At 42.9% G+C, this 25,500-nt stretch overlaps 1 protein-coding gene across 1 annotated transcript; it reads right to left on the reverse strand.

Annotated features, from left to right (window-relative positions):
* Positions 1–1,449: 1,449 nt before the first annotated feature.
* Positions 1,450–25,402, reverse strand: LOC128112124 (cell cycle control protein 50C). Its single transcript, XM_052740926.1, has 7 exons — positions 18,196–25,402; positions 15,602–15,712; positions 11,949–12,050; positions 10,970–11,057; positions 10,405–10,545; positions 5,299–5,508; positions 1,450–1,915 (listed from the first exon to the last, which is right to left on the reverse strand). Exons 1-7 carry the CDS (start codon positions 18,385–18,387, stop codon positions 1,731–1,733), a joined length of 1,029 nt encoding a protein of 342 aa, XP_052596886.1. The 5' UTR covers positions 18,388–25,402; the 3' UTR covers positions 1,450–1,730.
* Between the last annotated feature and the right edge of the window lie 98 nt (positions 25,403–25,500).

Consider the following 25,500-nt stretch of genomic DNA (forward strand, 5'->3'; position numbering starts at 1 on the left):
ACACACACACACACACACACACACACACACATGCAAACACACACACACACACACACACACACACACACACACACACACACACACACACACAGAGAGAGAGAGAGAGAGAGAGAGAGAGAGAGAGAGAGAGAGAGATTTTTCTGTCATCCCTCACTGATACAGCATCTTTATACCTTATATCCTTATGAGTTTGAGATACAGCCGTTGTATTTGCTTTCTCTAATTAGCACTGTAAAGGAGGGTTGTGGGACAAAGGGCCAGGAGCTCAGGGTCAGAGGTTAGTTTTGCTCTGTTCTGGAACCCCCAAACCCCAGAAACAATTGCTGAGATGATTACAGCATCGACAGTGGTGTAGCAACTTTCTACTGCTGCTATAGCAAGCTGCCGCTTACCCTGTGCTTGAAATAACAAGTTCTTTTCCATGTGTGGATAGAATTCAAGTAGTCAACACCCCTGTTGAGCCTGGTGTGATGGTTAATACTGACAGTTAACTTCACAGGACTTAGAATCACGTAAGAGACAAGCCTCTGGGAAGACCTGTGAGGGACTGTCTACTCTAAGCTGAGGTGGAAGACCCAAGATACATGTGGGCAGCACCACTCCATGGGCTGGAGTCCCACACTACATAAAAAGCAAAGGCCAGCTGAGCACCAGCGGTCATCTCACGCTCTGACTTCTGACTCCTCATGCAATGTGGCCAGCTGCCGCCTGCTCTTAACAGCCATGCCTTCGCCGACATGATGGACTGTAGCCTCTGGAACTATAAACCCAAACAACCCCCTCCTCTCTTAAGTTGCTGCTGCTTCATCTTTTTCTTTTTCTTTCTTTGTAGACCAGGCTGGCCCTGAACTCACAGAGATCCACCTGCTGGGATTAACGGTGTGCACCACCACCAACAGGCTCAGGCCTGGCTTCAAAACTGCTTCAGGTGTTTTATCACAGCAAGGCAGATAACTAATATAACTAGTGTAATGGTACATGCTTATGATCTTAGCACTAGGGAAACTGAGGCAGGAGGCCAGTCTGCGTAGACAGTGAGTTTGAGGCCAGCCATCGTTCATATTCTAGATAGTGTCATTTTAATGTCAAGCCTAGAATTGCTTTGTGTCCTCAACAGGCTCAAAATAGTTTAAAGGATTAGTAACTCTTAGTGCTATTATCTTGTAACATTAAAGAAACTTTCTTTTTGATGTATTTTAGATACTCGGGGCGTAGGTAAGCATTGCTTGGTCTATTCTTAGCATAAAACTTGGTTGCAACTCAGTTCTACTGCTCAGCTCAACAATTGTGCTTTGAAAAAAATCTATAAATTCATCCTGCCAGAAAACCGAGTCTAATTGGACAGCTAAAGGACTCAGTTCCGGCTTGCTTGCTCTTATTGTAATGGCAGAACCCTGGGGAACTCACCCACTCTCAAGTACAAGAACTTCAAATTCTTAACACTTGGTCTAGAGTTCAAATATCATTTATTGTCTTCATTCCAAGAACATTTTACTGCACATATTTTCCTCCTCCTCTTCCTCCTCCTCTTCCCTCCTTCTCTTCACCCCACTCTGGGAATCTCATTATTTATCCACATAGTTGGGATTATATTTGATTCAGTCAATCCAGTAACCCCTTGTTGAGATAGCTCAGAAATGTTTCCAGCTTTGCCAGAGATCTTTGGTTCTTTTACTTCGTTGTCCATTTCTGTCTTCTGCTATTCTTCTTTACAAACCTTGATTTCCCTCCTACGGGAAACTTTTTTTATTCCTTTTCAGCATCAAGTAAATTGCCAGGATGGCGAAAGAGGCCAACAATGTCAGTGCCCCTGTCACTGTGTAAGTAAGCCCCAAGAAAAGGCCACCTCCTCCAATCCATGTCAGGGTGGAAAGAACAACAGATTTTTCTCCCTGGAACACAGTAACTGGAAAATCTAGAAGATGTGTTAAGGATTCACTATTTTTCATCGGTACCATGGCATATACAAATACACTACATTAAATTATATAAAATTGACCTTTTTCGTAGACATGAAACAGTTATTCATGTTTCAACACAGTCAACTAGTACTCTATTTTGCTAGAACAAAATTAGTCAATACAAGGGTCCCCTCCACATAGCTATAGTGTACAAAGGAGATGCTGAAGTATATTGATCAGAATGATTTGCCAGCAGCTAGATAAGGAGCAGATATCTAACTGCCTTTGATGAATCTAAGGTAGCACAAAGAATATAAATAGTGTTCACAGCAAGCCAAAATTTTTCTTCGTGAATCAGAAGACTCTGGAGAGGCTAAGTTCCTTAACAGGCCAAAGCACGAATCCTCCCCACAGATAAGATTCTTTAAGAAGAATGAGAATAATAAATAAAGCAGAATGAACAGTGAAACGTCTTTGGTGAGAACGCTAAGGGTGGCGGGTTTGTTAGGGTTCTGCAAAGGCAGTGTCCCTGTTACTGGTGAGAAAGTGTTTGAAGTGGGTTTGCTATGCTGCATTTGAATGATGTCATCTTCATGATGCATGCGGCCTGAGGGTTTTCAACATCTGGTGCCTTTTGTAAATGAAACTAATAAACAAACAAAGCCTTCTCATAGCAACACAGAGGACAGAGGCATTTCCCAGCAAAGCTCTTAAAAGGCTTCCAATCTCTTGGCAACATGCTATTTAAAGACACAAGCAAACATGTTAGGGACACGTTCTCTCTTTCTTTTTTTAATCCCGGAATTCTTCATTGTCACCTGGTCCTTGGGTGCTGCCTTACCTCATCTTCCTGCCTGTGTTCTCTCCTGGTTCATTTGAAAGGGAGTGTCCTATCCTCACCTAGAGGGCATCATTTTCCCCTTTAGTGGTAGGCACGGCTACAGTCTAGGCTTCAGCCAGGCCACACAGGGGTAGTGCGAGCAAGAGGGCCCATGCTCAGGGTTGAATTTGTGCATGGACCATCGAGAGATCAGCATTCGAGACTGGCTGTTAGCAGTCACAGAGGAGAGCATGTCTGGAGAGGAAAAACTGTCTCCCTTGTAGACGCGGCTTCCTTTCCTCACTCCCAAACCCAAATTGTAGCAAGGGGTGAAGGCAGCATTTTTGATCATGTTTTTTCCTCTGCCGTTTCCTGTGTAGTTTACTGTTATGATAGTCAGGAAGTCTCAAGAGATTCAACTTGAGAGACACTCACCAGGCAACATCCAACCTCTGTTTTGAAGCAACTACTGCAAAAGAAAACTAAAGGCTGACGAGGTAGAGATGTCACGTCAGCAGGGACCTCATAGAGGAGCACCCCTACTCTCCCGTGGGAGAGTTCCACACACCTGCTCTAGGAGAAAGAAAAAATCCTGGGGTAGGGCACAGGACCACATGTGGACATATGCGTTTCACATTGTGTCAAGGCTTTTCTATCCCAGGACTAGCTATATAGTTCAGTGGAGGGGCATTTGCTTAGTGTGCCTGCGGTTCTGGGTCTGATCCCTGGCATTGAAAAATAAAACAAGAATTTCTCATTGAACCTCTCTGGGAGTTAGAGAGACTGTGGAAGTGGACAAGTCAGTGGAGAAGCTCTGGCCTGCTGGGTGTCCTCTAGAACAATCCTAGCTAGTAACCCTGGTGTGGATGCCTAATTGGATGCTTCCAAGCTGGGTGAGAACCTAGCTAAGGAATCTACCTTCTTCAGGGAAATGTGGTCTTCAGACCACAGTTAGTATCAATTTTATGTAAATATATAACTGCTTAAAGATAAGACTTGATTACATTTTATAGTTAAAACATTTTTTTTTAAATCCAGACTCACATTTGTATCTTTAAATTCGGAGGAAAAATCATAATCCATTATTAGAACACATGTCTCCTAACTCGGCCCATATGCCTGTTACTAAGACATGGTCCCCCACTGGCAGGCTCTGTACCTAAGGGAGGAAGAACACACATCTGCAGTGCAGAGCTCACAGCATTCCTGGCCTGGATCTCAACCAGCTGTCCACATCCACAATGACGTCTTCATTGAGGGAGCCATTGTTTGCTGGATGGTCTCTATCTAGCCCATAGGTAGGTTTGGTCATGTACAGAGCTTCCCATTTCCCGGGGTGATGAGTCAGGGAGATGGGGGCTCCCTTGCTCTAACACACTTTTGTCTAAAGGTTCTATGGTCGGTGTCAGCGTCTGCTATTCCAGTCTGTCTTCCAATTGTACTTCTTATTACCCCCCCCTTTATTTTTTTGATTCTCTATCTCACCCTACTCAATATGGTATGCTTCACCTCACTGCTTTAGATGTCTAGATCTACTGTTTATTGGTCTTTCTTGGGGACAAAAATACTCCTTTCCTGTTTCCATACCTGATATTGCTACTGCCTGTTGTTCCTTAAAAAAAAAAAGACACATAAATGATTTGGACACTTTTATATGATGATGTTATAGTTGATGATGATGGCAGAAGAAGACATACCAACCCCAAATATGCCACATCAGCATATTATTTGGGCTTAAGGTACTTGAAAATCAGCAAGTGCAAGAAGGGCATGCTGACCTTCCATCCTCTTCTGATGACATGGAGAGGAATGAAACATGCCCTCTGACACTAGAATTACCTTTTGCTAGGTGTGGGGACAAATGCCTTTAATCTCAGTGCTTGGGAGGCAGAAGTAGGAAGATCTCTGTGCATTTGAGGTTAGCCTGGTCTACATAGTGAGTTCCAGGATAGCCAGAGCTACATAGTGAGACCTTAACACAAAAAGAAAGAAAGAAAGAAAGAAAGAAAGAAAGAAAGAAAGAAAGAAAGAAAGAAAGAAAGAAAGAAAGAAAGAAAGAAGGAAGGAAGGAAAGCAAGAAGGAAAGAGAGAAAGAAGGAAAGAGAGAAAGGAAGGAAGGAAGCAGGAAAGAAAAAAGAAAGAAAGAAAAGAAGGAAGGAAGGAAGAAAGGAAGGAAGAAAATATCTTTACCATCAGAAGTCAACCTGTGAAGACAAATTTGGTTAAACTAACCCTCAGCAGTTCTTCCATAATTGATACTCCTTTAAAACTAGTGTGTAAATACATGCAGTCACTTCTTTGGGTCTCTCTATTTCTTGGGAGGGTTCCAAACTACAATATAAACAAAATTTGCATATTTTTCTCTTGACATGTCAGTCCTGAGGTAGAACCTCCCCCTCCCCACCCCCAATCAAGGAGGTAGCATTTTCCTCCTCTGTGTGTATCACTATAAAGTGGCTATTGTTTTTTAGTGGTACGCATATTTGGCTGGAGGACAGAAACAGAATGTAAGAACTCAACAATGAGCAGCCAGATTTTTGCCTTCACTCTGAGAAACGGAAGTGGCATAAAGGATACTATAGGATATGTTGAAACTGTAGTTACCAGCAGGTAAACCGTCAACAAAATTGTGCACACGATTGAGTCGGCGGTACAGTTTTTTGAAAGTGGGAAAGGCAGCTGTCCGCATCCATACAATGAGGTCCTCATTGATGAAGCCATTGTTTCCTGGGTCATCTGTATCTAGTTCATAGATAGGTTTGGCCCAATGCGGAGGCTTTGCACTTCCTGTGGGAGTGGGGGATGAAGAATATGGTAGAGAAAAGTCAGCTCTCCCTTTAGTTTTCCTTAGAGAAAGAACTGCGTTCACAACAAAGGAGAAACTTGACTTTAAAAAAAGAATGTGTGTGTAAGTTTAATATGCAATCCTTAATTATATTGGTTTAAAACATTCTAAGAAAGAGTGTATGATAATTTTGTAGGGTTAATAAGAGATATCAGAGATACCGCAGCTAGCTCCTGCGGTAAGGGTAAGTGCTGTCAAGACTGAAGACCCGAGTTCAATCCCTGGAACCCACACAGTGGGAGATGAGAACCAGCTCTCAAAAGCTGTGGCACATGCACCACAGCATACTCATTCCCTGTCGCTCTACCCACCTACTCTCACCTCAGGATCATAGAAATACATTCTAAAAAACAAGAACAGGAAGAGAAAGTGGGGAGAAGTAGTCAGCACTGGAATCACAGGCTTGTGTGAAGTCAGGAGACCAGACTCGGACTTTGCCCCAACTCTCACGCTTTGATTTTCTGCTGACAGCATTGCTATCCCCACTCTACAAAGAACCCTTGAAAACAGACTCGCCCTCATCTGTTCCCTATCGTTTATTCTACACCTGGAATGCAACAGGTATTCAGTTATCAATCAATGCTTGATGAAGGGATCAAAGAGTCTTATTCAACCTGCCAAAAGTTGATAGAATCCATGTTGAATTTCAGAGAGCTAATTAACAACAGTAAATTGTGTGAGGGACTTTTTACTACTGTATGGCTAGTCCTTCTACTGATGGGGACTCAAAAGATAAATAAGAAGCCTCTTGGATGGGTATGGTGTCACATCCTTTTAATCCCAGCACTGAGAGGTAGAGACAGGTGACTCTGTGAGTTCTCAGTCAGTCAAGGGTATACGGTGAGACCTTGTCTCAAAGACAACAACAACAACAACAAATCCCATAACCAGAACACCATTCTTCTCCAACTGGGACGATTTGCTTCTAATAGAGCCCCCAGGTACAGGCTAAGGTACTTACCAAAGCTATACTAAGTCTGGTATGATTAGTCGACTGGAGTAGATTATACCATACATGTTCCTCTGGAAATAATCCTGTGCTGGAGAATCCTCCTCTGCAAATATCATAGAACCTGTCTATTTTGGCCTTTCCCAAGACATCAGTCATTGATTCTAATTAAAAAAACGTGTTTGGGGCCTACATTGTAGAACCCAGCTACTTACTAGTTTATCTTGTAACCATGACCCAAGGCAATGTATGCCAGGGACAACTGGGGCCAGAACACTGCTTGTAGAAATGCAGGTTTTAAGACCTCCCTATCACCTTCCAATCCCACCACTTCCCATATATCTGGATAGTATCAGCTGCACACATGGTCTGGTCTGAAACATCAGCTTTCTTCATTTTCCAAGTTAATTTGGGTCATTTGTTTTCATTCATTCATTCATTCATTCATTCATTCATTTAATACCATTTCTTGTTTGTTTACTTTGTATCAAAGGTCAAGGATAAAAAACTGTGTAAGATCTTTGAAGGAACTCACAGACTGCTACACAGACTATAATATGATAACACTTTGAGGCAGGAACACGGGATGGCAAAGGATAAGAGAAACTTAAGGACTCTACAGTACAGGCCTACAGATACTGTGGTAAGACAAAGCAATAAAATGTTGTCAAGTTCCTTGAAAAACTAGTGATTGATTGTAAATGCAGGGACTAGGCAGCACAGGGCATCCCCAGTTGATGTCTGCTGCCCATGAGTCCATGCGCTTTGGTATTTATTGCAAACAGTCTGTATACATGTAACTTCACTCTTTGGAGACTTTTTCAGTCAAACTACAATGGAAGGTATCTCTAAGGCCCTGCCAGCTGCTCAACATTCCAGCTAGCAGGCATGCAGTTTCTGACTTTACTGGTTAGATGTGTGAAGCTGCCAGGCTGTAACTCAGGGGGTGGTGTTTCGGGGTTGGAATTTAGGCAACAACAGGTCTAGTTGTGTGTTCATGATGCCTCTGTAGGAAATGGATGCTGAGCAGTCCAGCTGAGAAGCGTGTACACTCTCGATGGCCACTTTATGATATGGTCTGAACAGATCACTAGGTATGATTAGGTATCAGATTTTTATTTTATAATAAATCCTTTTAGCTGTGAAGAGCTAAAAACTGGAATGCATGTTTAATGTAAAATTAAGTGTATTTTCTTAAAGTTGCTGAAAACGACTCAGTTTGGTTGACATCATCCCACCACAGCAACCACAATGATGTTAATGACCATGTGAAAAAAAAAAAAAGTAAATCAGAAGAACATATGAACTTATTTCAAAAATTTGTGATTAAAGACTGTATCCAGACAATGGTTTAACTCCTACAGAAAGTCCATTTATATATCTTTCTGGGAGCATGGCTTCATTAAGATTAAATGGACCTGGGCGTGGTGGCATAAACCTTCACACCCAGTGCTCAGTAGGCAGGGTCAGGAACATCTCCGTGAGGCCAAGGCCTGCCACAGTGAGACTATAAGACCCTGATTCCAGAAAATAAGAAATAAATGGATTTATTTTTATTTTCATTTTGTTGTTGTGGTTGTTTATATAGTTTTTTTGATACAAAGTCCTTTCCCACATTCCTGAGTGCTGGGATGGGCAGTGTACCTAGCCTACCTAGTTTCAGTGTGTGTGTGTGTGTGTGTGTGTGTGTGTGTGTGTGTGAACGGGTACCTGTGTCCACGCTCATAATAAACACTGGGTGTCAGTCAATGTGCATAGCTTTTTGAGATAGGGTCTCTCCTAAACCTAGGGTATGCCAATTGGTTAAACTGGCTGGCTAGGAGCTCTGGGGACCTACCTGTTTCTCCAGTTCCCTGCCCCAGGACTAGGGTCACAAGTGTGCATTGCCACAATCAGCCTTTTATGCAGATACCAGGGACCCTCACGCTGCAGCAAGCACTTTAAACTACTGAGCTCTCTCTCTCTCTAGCCCCTAGGTTTTTACTTAAATTTTTTCATAGCCAAAGAAAAGGTCTTAATGTGTTAACTTCATTAGCACTAAAGAACGGTGAACAGTTAAATGAAGCTAGTTTTATGTGAATGTCTTCAGACGGGAAAATTCAAGCAGTAATAAACCCTTGGGTTTAATTCCTCATAGAATCAAAGCAAAGCTTTTAGAAAGTCAATCATGAAGATAAAAATCTGGCATTTATTATAGATGTTACTATAAACTCACTTAAGAACTCCAACAATCAAGTTTAAATTGTTTGCTTTTGTAGTAATAAAAGAAGTGCAAATTTGGTGGAGCAGTACCCCAGAGTGAAGCTAATTCCCTGAGCAAGTAGAGAAAGCAACAGAGAGGAAATGCCCTTAAACTGGTGTGGCACACGCCTAAATCACAGTAGTGCCCATTAATGCTACAACACATTACTTGTCAAGAGTTTCAGCCGGGCAGGGTGGCGCACGCCTTTAATCCCAGCACTTGGGAGGCAGAGGCAGGCGGATCTCTGTGAGTTCAAGGCTAGCCTGGGCTACCAAGTGAGTTCCAGGAAAGGTGCAAAGCTACACAGAGAAACCCTGTCTCGAAAAAAAAAACAACAACAACAAAAAAGTTTCAGCTGCACAAAGAAGTATTTTTTCTAAATTGACAAAAAAATTGCAAAACACTCAGAGTGACATGTGTGACAGGCAGATACGTATTGGAGAGAATTTTTGGAATGCCTCAAACTTTAAGGAAGGCTTTTGCCTATCAGCAACTCATGTCGTGGTCTACAGTGATCCCCAACTTTTCTGTTCTTTAATGAGCCCTTTAACTTAGGGTTCCATTTTGTGCAAGACACTTGAAAACTTTTTTAAATATGCAACATAGGTAATGTCAGAAATGTTAGGTTGTGAAGACTTTGTAAGTAATGCTTATTCAAAATAAGCTTCCAAACAAAGAAATGTTAAAATTTACTCAGGTGACAGTAAAGGAATCACTGAACATATTACATAATGATAGTTCAAAATAAGATTCAATTTTTGAATTTCATAATTATGCCTCAGATTATTTTGACTTTTATAAAGACTATTGGTAGCACTCTTACTTTTGGTTAAAAAAAAATTCTGTGCCAGAATAAAGTGATATTGAGAAAGTCCAGGATTTATACTGTGGCATCTAAACTTCATGATACATTCAAAAAACCCAAAATAGAAAAAACTGTGGAGTAAAAAATGCCTATGAAAATATTTGGATTAAAATGCTAGCATATTTCACTACAGTGAAATAAAAGTTCACATTCTCCTCTGCACTGGCTGGTTTTGTGTGCTAACTCCCCACAAACTAGTCAGAGAGGAAGGAGTCTCAGCTGAGGAAATGCCTCCATGAGATGCAGCTGTCAGGCATTTTCTCGTGTAGTGACCAATGAGGGAGGGTGCAGCCCATCGTAGGTGGTGCTATCCCTGAGCTGTTAGTTCTGGGTTCCAGGGCAGTCAGGGCTACACAGAGAAATCCTGTCTCAAAACTCACTCAAAAATGTGTCCAGTTTCATGATAAATTGTAGCTTAAACATGAGTTTCCTAAAACATTTACACAAAACACAGAACCAATTATTTCATATAAATCATGGAGGTGCCCAGGATGGGGAAAGATAGGGCAACAGGAATCAAAGAAATAAAAAAAGAAGACTTGTGGGATCTTCTACACACACACACACACACACACACACACACACACACACACTTATAAAAATAGGGAACCAGGCACACACCTTTAATCTCAGCACTCTGGAGGCAGAGGCGGGCAGATTTCTGAGTTCTGCAGTAGCCTGGTATACACAGTGAGTTCAGAACAGTCAGGACTATGTAGAGAGACCCTGTCTCCAAAAACAGGGGTGGGGGGAGCTCTATTGAGTAACTGTCTGGATCTTACCTGCAAATGCACTAGCAAGATCACCGGCTCTTGGATTCCGGAATTTGACATACTTATCTGTCCACCATGTAAGCCCACTCTTTAGCATTGGGACTTCTATATTTATAGATGCATTAAGGTTGTATGAAAGAGTTATGGTATCTGAAAGGAAATTTAAAATTATAGTAGAGATGTTAGATAGCCATTTTGCCACCTTTCAAAATGCAGACCCAGACCCAGATGAAAAACAAACTAGTTTTTTTTTTTTTTTTTGCAGACACTCAACACGCCTACATGCCATAGATGCTTAACCATGAGATCATTTTTTCTTTAACCAACATTGAGCCAATTATTGAAAAATATTCTTTGGCTCCATTTAATTGTGTTCTCTGACTGTTCTTCAGATTGCTGGCAAGGGAGAAGTTATTTACAAATGAAACACCAGACATCAGTGTTCGGGCTTATTCTGGATAAAATACTTGGCGTTAAACGAGCAAATCAAACCAGCCACTCAGCTGCCCGGGGAACATCCTGGATGTGGAGGTGGTTACACACTTATGAAACAGATAGGAAAAAAGTCACCTACCGTTGAATATGCTGTTGGCAATTGCACCACAAGGAATGATGGGAGTGCCGTTGTGGGACAACTGGAATGGAGAACAGTTCTTAACATCCTGTGTGCAAGACGATGTATCAATGAGAAGGGCTTTTGGCAAACTCTCAGACTATTGAAAGAGAGAACACTGGCAATGTGCATCAACCCTTATTAGTGTGTTGGCATGGGCAAGGATTATGGACTGCTACCTGTTTTCCTCAGGGTTTCTGGCTCACTTACACTAGAATATGTTCAGTCTTTGGAGATATATGTGCATACGGATGTCTAGGTATTTTATTTCCTTTTTAATAACACAGCATGCCAAAACTATTTGCAGGAAAATTTTTTACCTTGTTATGCTTAGTATCACATTAAGTCTACATGGGAACACTTCTAAAAATCTTTTTGGGAAAGTGTACCATATTCAGAAGAGTATTCGGGCCAGAATCCATAGCTAGATGACTTCATAGGGAACTGCTTGCTAAACATGTTTAGGTATCACTCCCATAGACTGTCAGGATGGAATAACAATCCAGCTAGCTTCTCTCGTTAACATATAGGAATTATTGAGGATAGTCATACAATCCTAGGTTACACCTAGGCTTTTATACCCCGTTAAACCAAAGGCTTTTATTAAAGCAAATTTCCTTTAAGTAGGATGGATCAAAGACCTCAGTTATAAAAAGGCGAACATGGTTAGCAAGTGAATCAAGCAGACACCAAGGTCTCTCAGAACACAGGATAGCTACTTCGATGGCTAGCACCCACACTAACTGCTTTAAAGGGGGCCAGTGCTCGCTCCTGATAATATTTATCTAAAATGCTCAGCTCCTTCACTTTAAGAATGAAGTGAACATTTCTATCTTCAAAAACCTAGATTCTGAGCCCTGCCCAACTCCGGTCTTTTAGAATGAAGAAACCCCCTGGCTTAAACAGAAGAGAACGTTACACCAATGGGACTGAGCCTTACCCAAATATCCTTCCCCACCAGTTGACTGTTGCTTCTCGATAAAATATATCGATAGAGGTTCTGATAGAAACCATACAATTTGTAGAACATGTAAACATCACCCTGCATAGAAGAGAAATAAGAAGCAAATAAGATAAATTGACTGGGATATTAATAAACATTGACACCTTCTAAAAAAACAAACAAACAGGAAACAGTATACAAAAATGTCGATGGGAACTGAAAGTTTCTTTTTAGAAACTAGAAACTCAAAAATAAAAAAAAAAAATGTTTGGAGACAGGGTCTCACTGTGTAGTCCTGGTTGACATAGGACCAGGCCAGCCTTGAACTTAGGAGATCTGCCTGCCTCTACCTCTGGAGTGCTGGGATTAAAGATGTGTGCCATCACCATTCCCAGCTTTAGGCTGTGTATTTTCAATGCATAAATGCAGAGTTATGGATTTTGTCTCTTTGTGGCGATACCAGGAAAATACTTGGCATACCATGTTCTAAACTTTTAAAATAACTATTTACAAGATTGCAATATCTAGATATTTTTCTTGACGGAACACGTTTTTCTTTTTGGGGTTCCCCAATCAATCTGAAACAGCTGGAACATCAGCAGCACTGGTATAAGCTTTCCTGGCAGCCTCTTCGGTGTGGCAGCTTCTGGTACAACGTCATTACTTTTATTAGCTTCAGAGTGGAGAGACAGGGACTGAAGCAGCTGAAGTGGTTTGAGTAATTAATATCCAACAACATTCCAGTGATTTTTCCAGTAAGAGTGGGGTGCGTGACTTGATTAAGAGGAGACTGCTGTTCATCCAATATTTGCCGGTGCTCTTGAGTGGGACAGCAGTCAAAAGCTAATGACCTTGTATGGGAAGAACAGGCCATGTATTAAGATGTGCTGGAGACTATGCAGTATATTTATACTATGGCATAGTGAGACAGCAGAATAGCCACAGCAGCCACTGCTGTAGGTTAGGGACCTCTTGTCTGTGGTGCTGTCTCATTGTACCAACTGGTAGTCTAGGAGCAGTTGGGTGGATGGTAGTACTGGGTATATTTTGGGATGGATGAGGGCTGGCATGCTGAGGGTTTCAGTGAGGACTTGGTTTTAGATGAACAACCTTGCTAGGATAGGATGATTGTTTGGAGTTTGATTCTGAGTTTGTGGGGTAGTTGCCATGGGATGACCTGAAGGAGGTGCTGACTGGCAAAACTGACTGTGGGTTTGTGTGTGTTGCTCAGTGGGATGGACCCAGGGCTTGTCTTTGCACTAAGCTGAAGCTGCACACAGCCATTTGGTGGTTACCGTTCTATCTCTCATTTCAGAAGCTGTTTTAATGCTTCATTGGGGGAGGACAAACATACCACACCAAACATTTTGCGTGTTACATTGATGTAAGCACTGAGAGCCATGAATACAGTTTCAAATCCAGGGGATGTAACTTAGAACTGGAGTCACTAAGCATGTGAAGGTGAATATGCAGGCTGGGCACATGGGAGGCAGGAGACTAGAAACTCCCTGTGCTCAGGCTCTGGTGAAGTATGTCATTAACTTAGCAGCAAGGTCTGTGCTTTCCCTAAGAGCACAGATGGGTGGGAACTGATACTAGGTTTTCTCTTTGGGATTTTTCTTCCTTCAAAAATTTAAATATTCTGAGCCTTCAAGAAGGAAAGGAGGAGAGGGGAGTTCAGGAAGTATGGATAGAGTCGAGGGCTAGAAGAAGGTCAAGAATGAGAGCAAGGAAGGTCGCAGGCTGCAGTATTTCTTCAAACCATTCAGCAAGCTGACAGGAAGGCTTGTGCGATGATGCCTCACAGGACACTTCTCTTCTGGGGAAAGCCTACTGCTGCGGGATGTTTTGTATGGCAAAGCCTACCTTAGTTACTTCTGTGATCAGCCAGTGGCTCATAAGATCCCCTGGAAGCCTGGCCCTTGGGCACAGAGCTAGGACCACACCTCAGCTACACTTCCCGCATGGAGCGCTGAGAAGAGATTTTTTTTTTATGCCTCCATGGTTTTATCTAGCAGTCAAGACTCAAATGAAAAAATGATTTTTTTTCTACTTCTCAAAGATATTTCAAATGTCCATCCTGTGCTCTGCATTCTACATCCTTTCCTTGCAGTGTCCCCCCCCCCCCCCCCCCCCACAGACCTGGTTCCCTCCTTTCCTTCAGAATGTCACTATACATAGGAATCCAGGTCCAGGCTAGTTTTCTCTCTGTCTCTCCAATGAGCACCCACCTTAGGGCTTACAGCTCATTTAGCTGTCCCAAACCCAAGTCGTTATCATCTCCTGAAAAATCCATTCGCTTCTCCCTTCCCTTCCGCTTCCCTAAAGATCAGGGTGGACAGCTCTCCTTGCCTCCTCCTGTTCTGGGAAGTTTCTTCACGGAATCTCCCCAGAACCTGTATTCACAGAGAGAGTTTAATCAGCCCAACAACAGGGGTTTCTCTTTGTATTTCTTGGCATTCCTCACAGTGCCAGTGAACCATGCTGAGAGCCTCTTTCGGATCCAGCAAATGCACTGGTAAGATGACTTGGGGTAGGAGAATCCATGGAGAAATCCACCAGGTAAAACTCTTGACACTAACTTAACGTGTGACCTTAGCCAAGTCATGTAACTTCTCAGTCCATTAACGGTTTCACTTAACACGAGGTGCTAAATGTAGTAAGTTCTATAGCCCTGTCCACACACATATTTATAATAGAACCTGTGTGATTGATCATACAAATCATGTTGGAAAATTAAGAATCTTGAGGTTGGGGTGGGGGTGGGCTTTTTGGAGACAGGTAGAAACCTGATGCAAGGGAAACTCCCACAAACCTACAAGGGTGACCCCAGCTAAGATGCCTAGCAATAGTGAACTGAACTGGCCATCTCCTGTGATGAGATTGGTGACTACCCCAGTTGTCATCAGAGAGCCCTCATCCAGTAACTGATGGAAACAGACACAGAGACCCACAGCCAAACATTAGGATGAGCTTGGGGAATCCTGCTGGAGAGAGGGAGGAAGGATCATAGGAGCCAGAGGGGTCAAGGTCATCACAAGAAAACCCACAGAATCAACTAACCTGGCTCATAAGAATTCACAGAATCTGAACCAACAACCAGGGAGCCTGCATGGGACTGACCTGTCTACACATATGTGACAGTTGTATAGCTTGGTCTATTGGTGGAACTCATAACAATGAGAGCAGGTTCTGTCCCTAATGCTTTGGCTAGCTCTTGGGAACCTATTCCTCACACTGCGTTGCCTTGCCTAGTCTAAACACAAGGGGAGGTGCTTGGTCTTATGGCAACTTGATATGCCATGCTTTGTTGGTATCTATAGCCCCCCCTTTTGAATAGAAACAGGAAGAGTGGATGGGGGGGTGGTACGGAGAGGGAATGGGAAGAAAGGAGAGAGGGGAAACTGTGGTCAGGATGTAAAATAAATAAATTAAAAATGGAATCTTGAGGCTTCGAAACAGAAAAAAAAGCAATAATATAACAGCACAAAAGGCATTCTGAGGTTGTAGGGTCATGGACTCAAGACTCATCATTTCTACCTTGCTTTATTTCTTATATTTTTCAGTTTTTGGAAAGCATTTTATGGAAAGTGCAAAAACAGAATGCGGAAGTATGCGGAGGCCCACCAGCGTGGAGTGAATCGGCTCACCTCCATTTTCTCTGGAAGGTAAAAGGGAACAGAGCAAGTGCACTCTTTGTCCGAGTTCGAGCTGTCTTCCCGTAGCTGAGCACAGTCTCCACATATATTCGTGTAATTAATCTGTCAGGCACGGAAACACAGTAATTCATTTAGAGGTTAGATAAGCCCACATCTGAAAATTCCATATCCCAGCCTATCCAAAGTCTTCAATTTTTTGGAGATGGAGCCCGTGGCATGGCTAGAGGACAGCCTGCAGTGTGGGTGTTCTTTTCTGGGGTGCTTGGGAGGAGGCCTTCTTACAAGTCTTCCACTGGGGCGCCAGGAGGCATTTTGCCACTGGCTGGGAGCTCCATATCTCTGTTGCACACTTCTGTGATTGGTTGGGAGGAAGCCACTTTCCCTCAGTCCTGAGTAGGGGCTGCTAGGAAGGCATTAGCCGGTGATTCACGAAAACCGTGCTTCCAGCCCGAGCCTAATCACCTTTACAGGAAACTCACTCTCTAGTTTCCATTTTTTTTCTATGGAAAATATTCGGATTAATTACCTCACACGTCATCTGGAGGAAGTTACTCAAAGTGACAAAGCAGGAAAACAGTATTTCCAAAGGAGATTATTGATGTATGTGCAATAATTCTCAGCTTGAGAAAGTGGTGTGTTCTGCTTTTTGAAAGTTAAATTCTGTGGAAAAATTATATAATGAACTCTTTTTAAAAAAAGAGTCGTGTCCCAAGTGAGTGACGCCTGTGTGCTCTGGCAAGGCACTCTGCACTCAGTTCTGGAAGGATGAAGCTGGAAGACAGTGGGAGGCAAGGTTCAGAGACGGGGTAGGGGCTTGGGGGACCAGGAACTGCATGCTTCCCAATCCTGTGGGCGGCTTCTGCTTCCCTGTCTATGATGAAGAGCAATCAGAGGATTCTGGGCAAGTGGTAGCTCAGAGAAGCAGGAAGTGGCTTTTTCTCTGATAAGGTGCCAGTAGGATGTAGGATTCTTTTGGAGAGAAGACTGACAGGAAAAAAGGAATACTGAGTCTTTGTGAAGTCCCTTAGAGTTAAAACAGAAAAGCGAAGGGGAATATTAAAGTGCTACCAATGCTCTAAGTCACCGTTCTCCACACCCATGGCGTGTGGAGAATTACTCTGAGAAAACTATTCCATTTCTGGTTGTGGAACCATACTTCAACTTATAAAGAGCGTTGAAGAACAGGACAGTATGCCAGTCAAGAGCAAGCACAGACAGCAAGCACACTGACCCACACCAAGGGAACTGGGGCTCCAGTGTGGCCAAAGTCCTCTTTTGACGGGAGGATTATATTTGACCTCTAGGATTCTAAATTTTGATCATCAGCATATTTGATAGAACAGTTTATCTACCAGAGATGTCATACTGGAATGCACTTTATTTTATAGATTCCATTCCTCGGTGTAGAAACATAGAATTAGAAGAAATGTTTCATGACCACACAGTTTTTGATTAGATGGTATCTCTGATGCTTTCTACCTTTAAGAATTTTAGTGAGAAACACATATCCCCAATATACTAGGTACACAATGACAGTATTTTGCAATTCAGTGTTCAGCTGAACTTGTAAACCTTTAGATTAAAAACAGAGCAAAGACTGTAGTTTGCTATTCATAGAATTTGAGAGGCAGGTGTCATTCATACTTAAAGTGACATGTAGAGAGTGATTCCTCTCATTGGCTATATAGCTAAAGACAATGCAATTTAGCACATTAAAAAGATACCCATATTCCCACAATTGTTTGCAGTTCTATTCATAATATTATGGAATTGATCTCAATATAATTGTCCAGCGACAGATGAATACAGACAATGTAGTATATCATATCTATAATGGAACATTATTAGGTCATAAAGATAAAACCTTGTCATTTGCAGCAAAATGAACAGCTATGGAGGCTATTAGAACAACTGATATTGCATGCTGTCATTCATACATGGAAGCTTAAACAGGAGCTCAGAAAGGGAGGGCAGTGGGAGGAGGGATGGAAGCTGACTGAAGTGACCCAAACACAGACAGAATAATCCTTGTGCTCCACAGGACAGTAGTGTATCTATGGCTCGTAGTAACTTTCTGTATATTTCATAGCTATCCAGAAGAGAGGAGCGAGAATCTAATCCTAAAGAAAGCAAGGAGAGGAAAATGGCAATTGCCTTGGTTTGCTCAGTGTGCATTTGTAAACATGTACTAAAACAACTCACTGTGCCCAGGAAACTATTACAACCATGACACATTAACTACACAAGAACAACATTTAAAAGCTCATATGGATTACTGGGGTCTGGCGGGCTTTTGAACTTGACCCTCCCCTTCTGCCTCTGTTTGTTGCTCACTTCTCCAAGACCACCTGACTTGGGCAGGCTTTTGTATGTAAATATGGCTGTAGGTGATCAGTGTGACAGCAAGAATGAATGACATCAACACAAAGGGCTCTTTCTCCATCTGCATCCCTGCCAGCCCAAAGTTAGGCGGATCCAGTCATACCTAGTTTCCCATTGAGAGGCTATGTTCTTAAAGTGACTGCTCCCATTTATAGTCCCAAACTGAGCAACTTTGGAAATTAAAAGCGTAAACCACGACAAACCTCGATTTCCTTGGTGCTCTTTGCAGACAGTAGAAGGATGATGCCCATACAGAGGCAGAATCCTCCTGTGGCAAAAAAGATAGAGAGGACCACCGAGGCAGATAAATCTAGCTGGTGGGCAGGCAACGTTTGCTGCTTCAGGGCTGTGTTTTCTGGCATTCTGGACAGGTCATACTGGGGCATCATCTCCATTTTGGTCCTGTAGGTGACTCACATACTTTAGGGATATTTAGAACATTCATACTTGTAGTCCTATCACATAATGCTAATGCTACATGAAGAATGACATGAAGTTGTAAAGTTCTGTCTTGTTCTCTAGGCAGACCTGCTACCTGCAGTAAGCAGAGCTCTCTCTAGTCACTGCTGGGTGCCCTTGATTTCAGTTCAGTAAGCCTGTTGTGTTAAATGCCAGGCCTAAGAGAGTTCGCCTCAGCATTAAAAACCAACTGCTCACACTCAGAAGCAGTTGTTATGGGAAGGTTCTGAGGTTTGTTGGCTAAGTCAAGGCAAAAGCTTCCTAAGTTTATCTTTATGAACTTGTGTAAATCTTTGGTGATTAATACAATTGAAGTTAGGGCTATCAGCTTTCCCCCCAATATGGCTATTGCCTAACACAAATATGAACTAAGTTGGGAAAATGCTCTGAGACCACAGCTAACTCTGCCTTTGTGAGGGAGAAAGGAGAAACAAACAGGAATTTGCAGACTATAGTTGCATGCATTTAACGTCACTAGCTTTCTTTCTTTCTTTCATACATAAGAAAGATCCAGACAGAAAATGTAGATGCCAACATTTCCTCTTGGGGCTGGAGAGATGGCTCAATGGTTAAAAGCACTGGCTGCCCTTCCTGAGGACCCAAGCTCGATTCCCAGCACCCATAGGGCACTTCACAAGTGTCTTTAATTCCAGACCCAAGGGATCCAATACCCTCTTCTGGCCTCCTCAGGCATTGCATGCACTTGGTGCACAGACAAAATACTCCTGCACATGATTTCAGGCAATATACTCATACATATAAAATAAAAATAAAAACCTTGAAAGAAAAAGGCTCCCCTTAGCCTCTCTCAAATCTACTCTTTAGAGGTTAGTGAAGCATCATCGGATGTTCAGCCTTGCAATATGATATTAGTTCTGGTTTGAGGGTTTTCTCCCTTGGCCGTTAACAATTTATAAATATTCCTTTACACAGACTTTGAATTTTATAAAGTCGGCAGAGAAGCCATGGTGTGTCAATGACAAATGGACCTGATTTAAAAGAATATCAAGTAAATGCGAATATATACAGTAGGAGGTTTCCAATTCAGAATCAGTCTTTATACTTGCAAAACAGACAAACAAAAAGAAAATCACCCATGGGAGATTTCAGCATGCCATTTGAATCTGCAAGTGGTCACTAGACAGGCTGCTGCTGTCACCCACCAGACAGCGTGTGTGAGATGTCAGAGGACACAGTTAGCATCCGCTAGTTGTTTTGCTAAATGAACATGGCTAAGTGCTTGGCTTTAAAGAGCAGCCACAGACTACAAGATTAGATTTATCTGTATAAAACTGTCCCACAAGACACCAGGTACGTTTGTGACTTAAGGTCCTGCTCCAATGTTGGAGCAGATAATGCTCAGCGAAAGCGTTTATTTCTGTAACAGAGCATTAAGAACAGTATTTCTTAGCCTTCTAATAAAACAAGATGACAAACTTAAAAAAGCTTCACGGGTAGTTGTTAATCGTGCCTCTCCAGAAAATCAAATCCATAGACACGTAAGTATATATTATAAAGAACTGTCTCACACAATTTTAGAGGCCAAGTCCAAAATCTGCAGAGTCCAGTCAGTGTCCCAGTTGAGTTCTGAAGACCAACAGACTGGCATAACCTCAGGAAGAGTCAGTTTTTCAGTTAGAATTCTGTTAGTTGGGGGTGGGGGAACTCAGCCTTCAGTTCTGGGCAGGTCTTAAATGGGGGGGGCGGTGAATCCCACTCACATAATGGACGGCAATCTGATTCAATTAAGTCTGATGATTTAAATGTACTCTTACCATAGACAACCTCACAGAATAATGCCTCACTATCTGGCACCATGTGGTTCAGCCAAGTAGACATATTAAAACCTGTCATCATAGGCAGGAAGTACAGACATTTCTAGGACAATGTTCTTGAGATAACCAGGTACACATTATGTACCCACCTATTTATATTCACTCTCTTTTCTAAATTTTTGATCTTTTTCATTAATTTTTTCTTACAAACATATTTTGATCATATTCTTTCCTTTCCAACTCCTCCCCACCACCCTACCTATTCAACCTCATATTCCTTCTCAAAAAAATGGAAAATAAAAATCTAATAAGAAAGAAAATACCCAAACAAAACAAAATGAAAAGAAAACCCCCATAAAAACAATAACCACAAAACAAAACAAAACAAATCTCCCAAACTCCAGACTCTGTTTTCTATTGGCCAACTATTCCTGTCCTGGCCTGGGGTATGGTTGGTATACTCCTGAACATTCCGTAGTGTATTTCCTTTCCCAGCAGGTATCGACTACAAATAGCTTCTTGGTTAGGGTGGGATTTTGTGTTCACTGCCCTTCTCAGTGCTGGGATCATGTCTGGTTTGAACTTGCTCAGGTCTTGTGCATGCTGTCACAGGCTCTGTGAATTTGTGTGTTTCACTCCTGTTGTGTTTAGAAGACAATGTTTCCTCAGAGTCATCCATCACCTTGGCTCTTATAATCTTTGCCTCCTCTTCCACATACGTAGATCCCTGAGCCTTGAGAGGAGGGGTTTGATGACATCTCACTTAGGACTGAGTGCTCTGAAGACTCACGCTCTGCACATTGTCCAGCTGTGGGTCTTTGTGTTAATTATCATCTATTGCAAGAAGAATCTTCTCTGCTGAGGATCCAGTGAGGCACTTATCTATGGGCATAGCATTGTGTTATTAGGGGTGATTTTATTGCCATGCTCCTTTAGCAGAATAATAGTAGTAGGTTTTTCCTAGGGCTCATGACCTACCCCAGTCTCAGGTTGTTTTTCCTAGGGCCCATGATCTACCTTAGGTTCTTGGCCAGTTCAGCAGTTTTGAGTATGGTTTCCATCTCATGGAGTGGGCCTAAATCCGGTTCTAGATAACACAACTTACACTTGCAAATACATTTCATTTGCTTTGCTTATTAATAATCAACGTTCCTCAACACTTTTGACAAGTAGATATGTTGTGTGGCATGGAATATTTAGCTGCATCCCTGAATTCAACCAGCTTAGTGTCATTCACATTCCCACTGGATGCCAGTCGTAGCCTCCTGCTCCAGTACTCAGCTAAACATAATTTTAGGCATTGCAAATGTACCCTAAAGCTGGGCAGTGGTGGTGTGTTGTGGGATATTATTTTAAGGTGTGTTACTTTTGTTTATGTTGTATTTGTTTAACTCTGTGAACCCGTGTTACTGGGCCTGTATAAAACACTTGATTGGTCTAATAAAGAACTGAACGGCCAATAGCAAGGCAGGAGAAAGGATGGGTGGTGCTTGCAGGCAGAGAGTATATATAGAGGGAGAAATGTGGGAGGAGAGAGCGAGGATCCAGAGAAGATCTCTGGATCTCCAGGGACCAGCCACCCAGCTACACAACTAGCAACGAAGTAAGAGTAAGATTTACAGAGTAAGAGAACAGGAAAAGCCCAGAGCCAAAACGTTGTTGGGATAATTTAAGTTAAGGAAAGCTGACTAGAAAGTAAGCCAAGCTAAGGCTGGGCATTCATAAGTAAGAATAAGCCTCCGTGTGTGAATTATTTGGGAGCTGAGTGGTGGGCCCCCCAAACAAATGAGTAAAATACCAAGAACAACAGTGGCACATGCCTTTTATTGCAGCATTTGAGAGGCAGAGGTAGGAGGATCTCTGAGTTTGAGGCCAGCCTGGTCAACATAGGAGTTCCAAGCTAGTCGTGCTAGTGAGATCCTGTCTTGAGGAGAGAGAGAGGAAAAAAAAAAAGCAAATGCACCCTAAGAGGGGAAGTTGCCTAAGAACCACTGTTCTGGACTGACACCCATTGGCTAGTAGCTTGTTGTGTGGTGGTATCATTAAAAAATTTGGGGAGGGATTTTCTTAAATCATAGTCTTTATTTTTCCTTAATCACGGTGTAACCTGGTATGTACACTCTCTATGTACACTCACTGGAGACAGGGAACCAATGACAGAAAAAGTAATGATTCCAATGCAGTGTACTTAACTGAGCTTCCTTGCAGGGGGTGGGGGGTACGGACCCCCAAACAGCCACATGGCTTTAATCTCATCCCAGCATGGGTAACTCTGTCATCACGGCTTAGGTGGGGTCTATTCTTCAGGGAATGGTCTACCTATATACTAAAACCTACACTGTATGTTTTAATAACTCCTAAAACCACATGCAGTTGGGGCAGAACTACATAGGGATGGGAGCAGGGTGCAGAAAGGAGTGGCTGGAATCTAACGACTCTCCCAACTATCTATTCTATGCAGGAATGTCAACAGCAGTCATATCAGTTGTTCTGGTTTAGACAGTGATGGCAGCTAATGTTTGGAGGACAGCCCGTCACAATACCTTTTAGGCAGTATCACACACTTTACAAATTTGGACTGCCTTACATCTAATAGTCTTTCCCTATTACCTGCAGGGATGCAGATATGGTAAATATGTGTAGAGTCAGGACGTGGTTATGTGTGCAGGGTGGACACTCCCAATATTCCCAATGGTCTCAGGGTTATGGGCAACTTGGTGGATTGTTCTGAATTTTGCCAGGCTTAGACTGCCATGTCTTCATAGGAGCTTATGCCTGGTGTATGTTTTTCTAGATTGTCTAAGATGACACACAGTTACATGCCTGGATTAGGAAGCTATGATGCGATCCATTTTATTTATCATTGGATAGGGAAATCGCACTTGTTAGGGTTCAAAGGATGAAAATAACAGGGTTTGGCTTGACCCTAACATTTCACTTCCCTAGCGGCTCTCCTCTCTCTTCGTAGGGCTCCAATCAGGATCTCTGAAGGTGAAGTGCAGTCCTGTCTCCTTTGCTCACTTGTGTGGCAGCTCTGAGGCCTGAGGAGGTGCACAAGCAGTGCTCACTGGAATGTAGCAGTGTGTGGGTTTGCTGGGCTGTGATTTGCCACCCTGTGAGCTAGAATAACTTCAATGTGAAACTTCATCAGTGACGGCATCCATTTCCTTTATTATCTGATGGCTGTACGCTCGAGTTTCCAAAAAGACAGCTTGATTTCTCGAATGGAATCTGAGTCCTGGGCCTGACTTCCCTTTCTATTATTAGTTCTTTGTGAGACTCAGTTTATTGACTATAAAACATGAACAAGAACTGGACATAGTGTTGCATGGTTCAATTCCAGCACTTGGGAAGCAGAGGCTGGCAGATCTGAGATTTTAGGCCAGCCTGGTCAACACAGTGAGTGCCAAGATAGCCAAGGGAAACATGAGAGCTTGTCTCAACATAACAAAAAATGAATTAAAAGTGTGACTAATACTGTTAGGAATGTTTCAGTGGCGAAGCAGACTATATATGGAGTTGTACATATGGTGCTTGGAACAGAGCAGATAATTATATGAGTAACAACATGGAGTTTGATCAGTAGCCAGGTATGGTGGTACATGCCTTTAAACCCAGCACTAAGGAGGGAGAAGCAGGTGGATCTCTGAGTTGGGGGCTAGTCTGGTCTACAGAGTAGCCAGGACTATGTAGGGAAATCCTGTCTTGAAACAAAACAAATGAAAAAGGAATTTGAGTAATAAAATAAAAACAGTAATATATTATAACCCACAGAATAAAATATTCATGTGTCCTCGTTGGTGTAAGAAATAACTGAATGAGGAAATCAAGAAAAAGGCAAGTTTTTCACAGGGATTCCAATAAAGATCAAAAGAATGAAAGGAACAGAAAAGATACTGCAGTAATAATCTGTGGCTGCTAAAAATGACTGGGTGGCTTGAAGAAAAAGATATTTACATGTCTTTAAAGTATCTCCTCCAACACAGATACGGACTACAATGGGAAAAATGGTACAGCCTTCTGCCATGGAGGAAAGTGGCAGATGGCACCTTTACCGGATGTTCAAGGCCAGTATCATGGGAACTAAGACGCAGTAACATTCTGCATGCCCTGATAGGACACGGTGAGACGGACATGCTACCACTATGGCTCTGACCGAAAGCCACAGAACTTGATGTTATGATACAGACAATCAGAGTTTGGGACGGTTTACAAAAGGACGGACCAGCACTCATCCTGTGAGGTCAGGAGGGAAGGGAAGCACAAGGCACTGTCGCCGTAAGGAAGACTACTCAGTGCAGCAGGATCCTCCACGGGGTCCTCAGCTGGGACGAGGCCATCAGAGGAGAAACTTGTGCCGTCAGAATGACATGCACAGCTGTTTAACTGCACCGTGCTGGTGTTGGCTTACCGTCAGTTTGGGCACCCGTGCACTGGGTCTATTAGATGGTAACACGGGGAGAACCTGGGGAGGGGGACATGGGAATTATCTACACTACTTTTGCAAAAATTGTGCATGTTGGAAATTGTTTCAATTTAAAAAGTCGAATCAAGTAAGTGGACAAGGGTGCCGTATTTATTATCTGCCCGTACCAGGCACACTTGCTCTTTCTAGTTCTGTGGGCCACACTGTGTGCCGAGACCATGCTTCACCGAGGGAATAGAGGCGTCTGACGGCACCTGACAGGCAGAGATATGAAGAGACCATAAATAACATGACACTGTGCTTCCCGCTGCCCTTCAAGCTATGACAAAGACCCAGCAGGCACCTGTCTCCCCATGGTGGGATCCCTCCCAGCTAACCTGCCCTTCAAGCTATGACAAAGACCCAGCAGGCATCTGTCTCCCCATGGTGGGATCCCTCCCAGCTGACCTGCCTGACAAGGGCTGTGAGCTGATAACTCACTTTTCTCTGTCTAAGCTGACCAATCAGAAATGAGGGAAGCAGGGCTCATCCCAGGCCACCAAAAGCACTTACAACCCTGAGCCCTCTTCCGGCTGGGGGTAGGGAGGGAGTGGATTTTGGTTTCCAGATCCCCTAACCACTTGAGGGAAGTCTACTTTTGAGCTACAGCCCCAGCCGTCATGCTTAGTTTACCAACTTGCTCCCCGGGCATCATCTCACGGTCTCTGACAGTTTTGTGAGGTAGCATTCCCATTTTGGAGCCTCGAAGACAGACTGAAGCTCAGAGAGGGAGGTGGCTCCGGTTCTCAGCTGCTACTTCCTGTCTCCTGCGTAGTCAAAGCAGGGGAGAAGAAAAACCCAGTCTGCTC

This window comes from Peromyscus californicus, unplaced genomic scaffold (assembly GCF_007827085.1).
Source record: "Peromyscus californicus insignis strain IS unplaced genomic scaffold, ASM782708v3 Scaffold_16__1_contigs__length_79575227, whole genome shotgun sequence".
Lineage (NCBI taxonomy): Eukaryota > Metazoa > Chordata > Mammalia > Rodentia > Cricetidae > Peromyscus > Peromyscus californicus.

Excerpts from the sequence above, each read along its gene's own strand:
- LOC128112124 (XM_052740926.1), bottom strand. The coding sequence starts at position 18,387 with ATGGAGATGATGCCCCAGTATGACCTGTCCAGAATGCCAGAAAACACA. Across the intron at positions 12,051-15,601 it reads ACCTTCCAGAGAAAATGGAG|GGTGATGTTTACATGTTCTA; the intron begins GTGAGCCGATTC and ends TCTTCTATGCAG. Across the intron at positions 10,546-10,969 it reads TGCCAACAGCATATTCAACG|ATACCATAACTCTTTCATAC; the intron begins GTAGGTGACTTT and ends ATTTCCTTTCAG.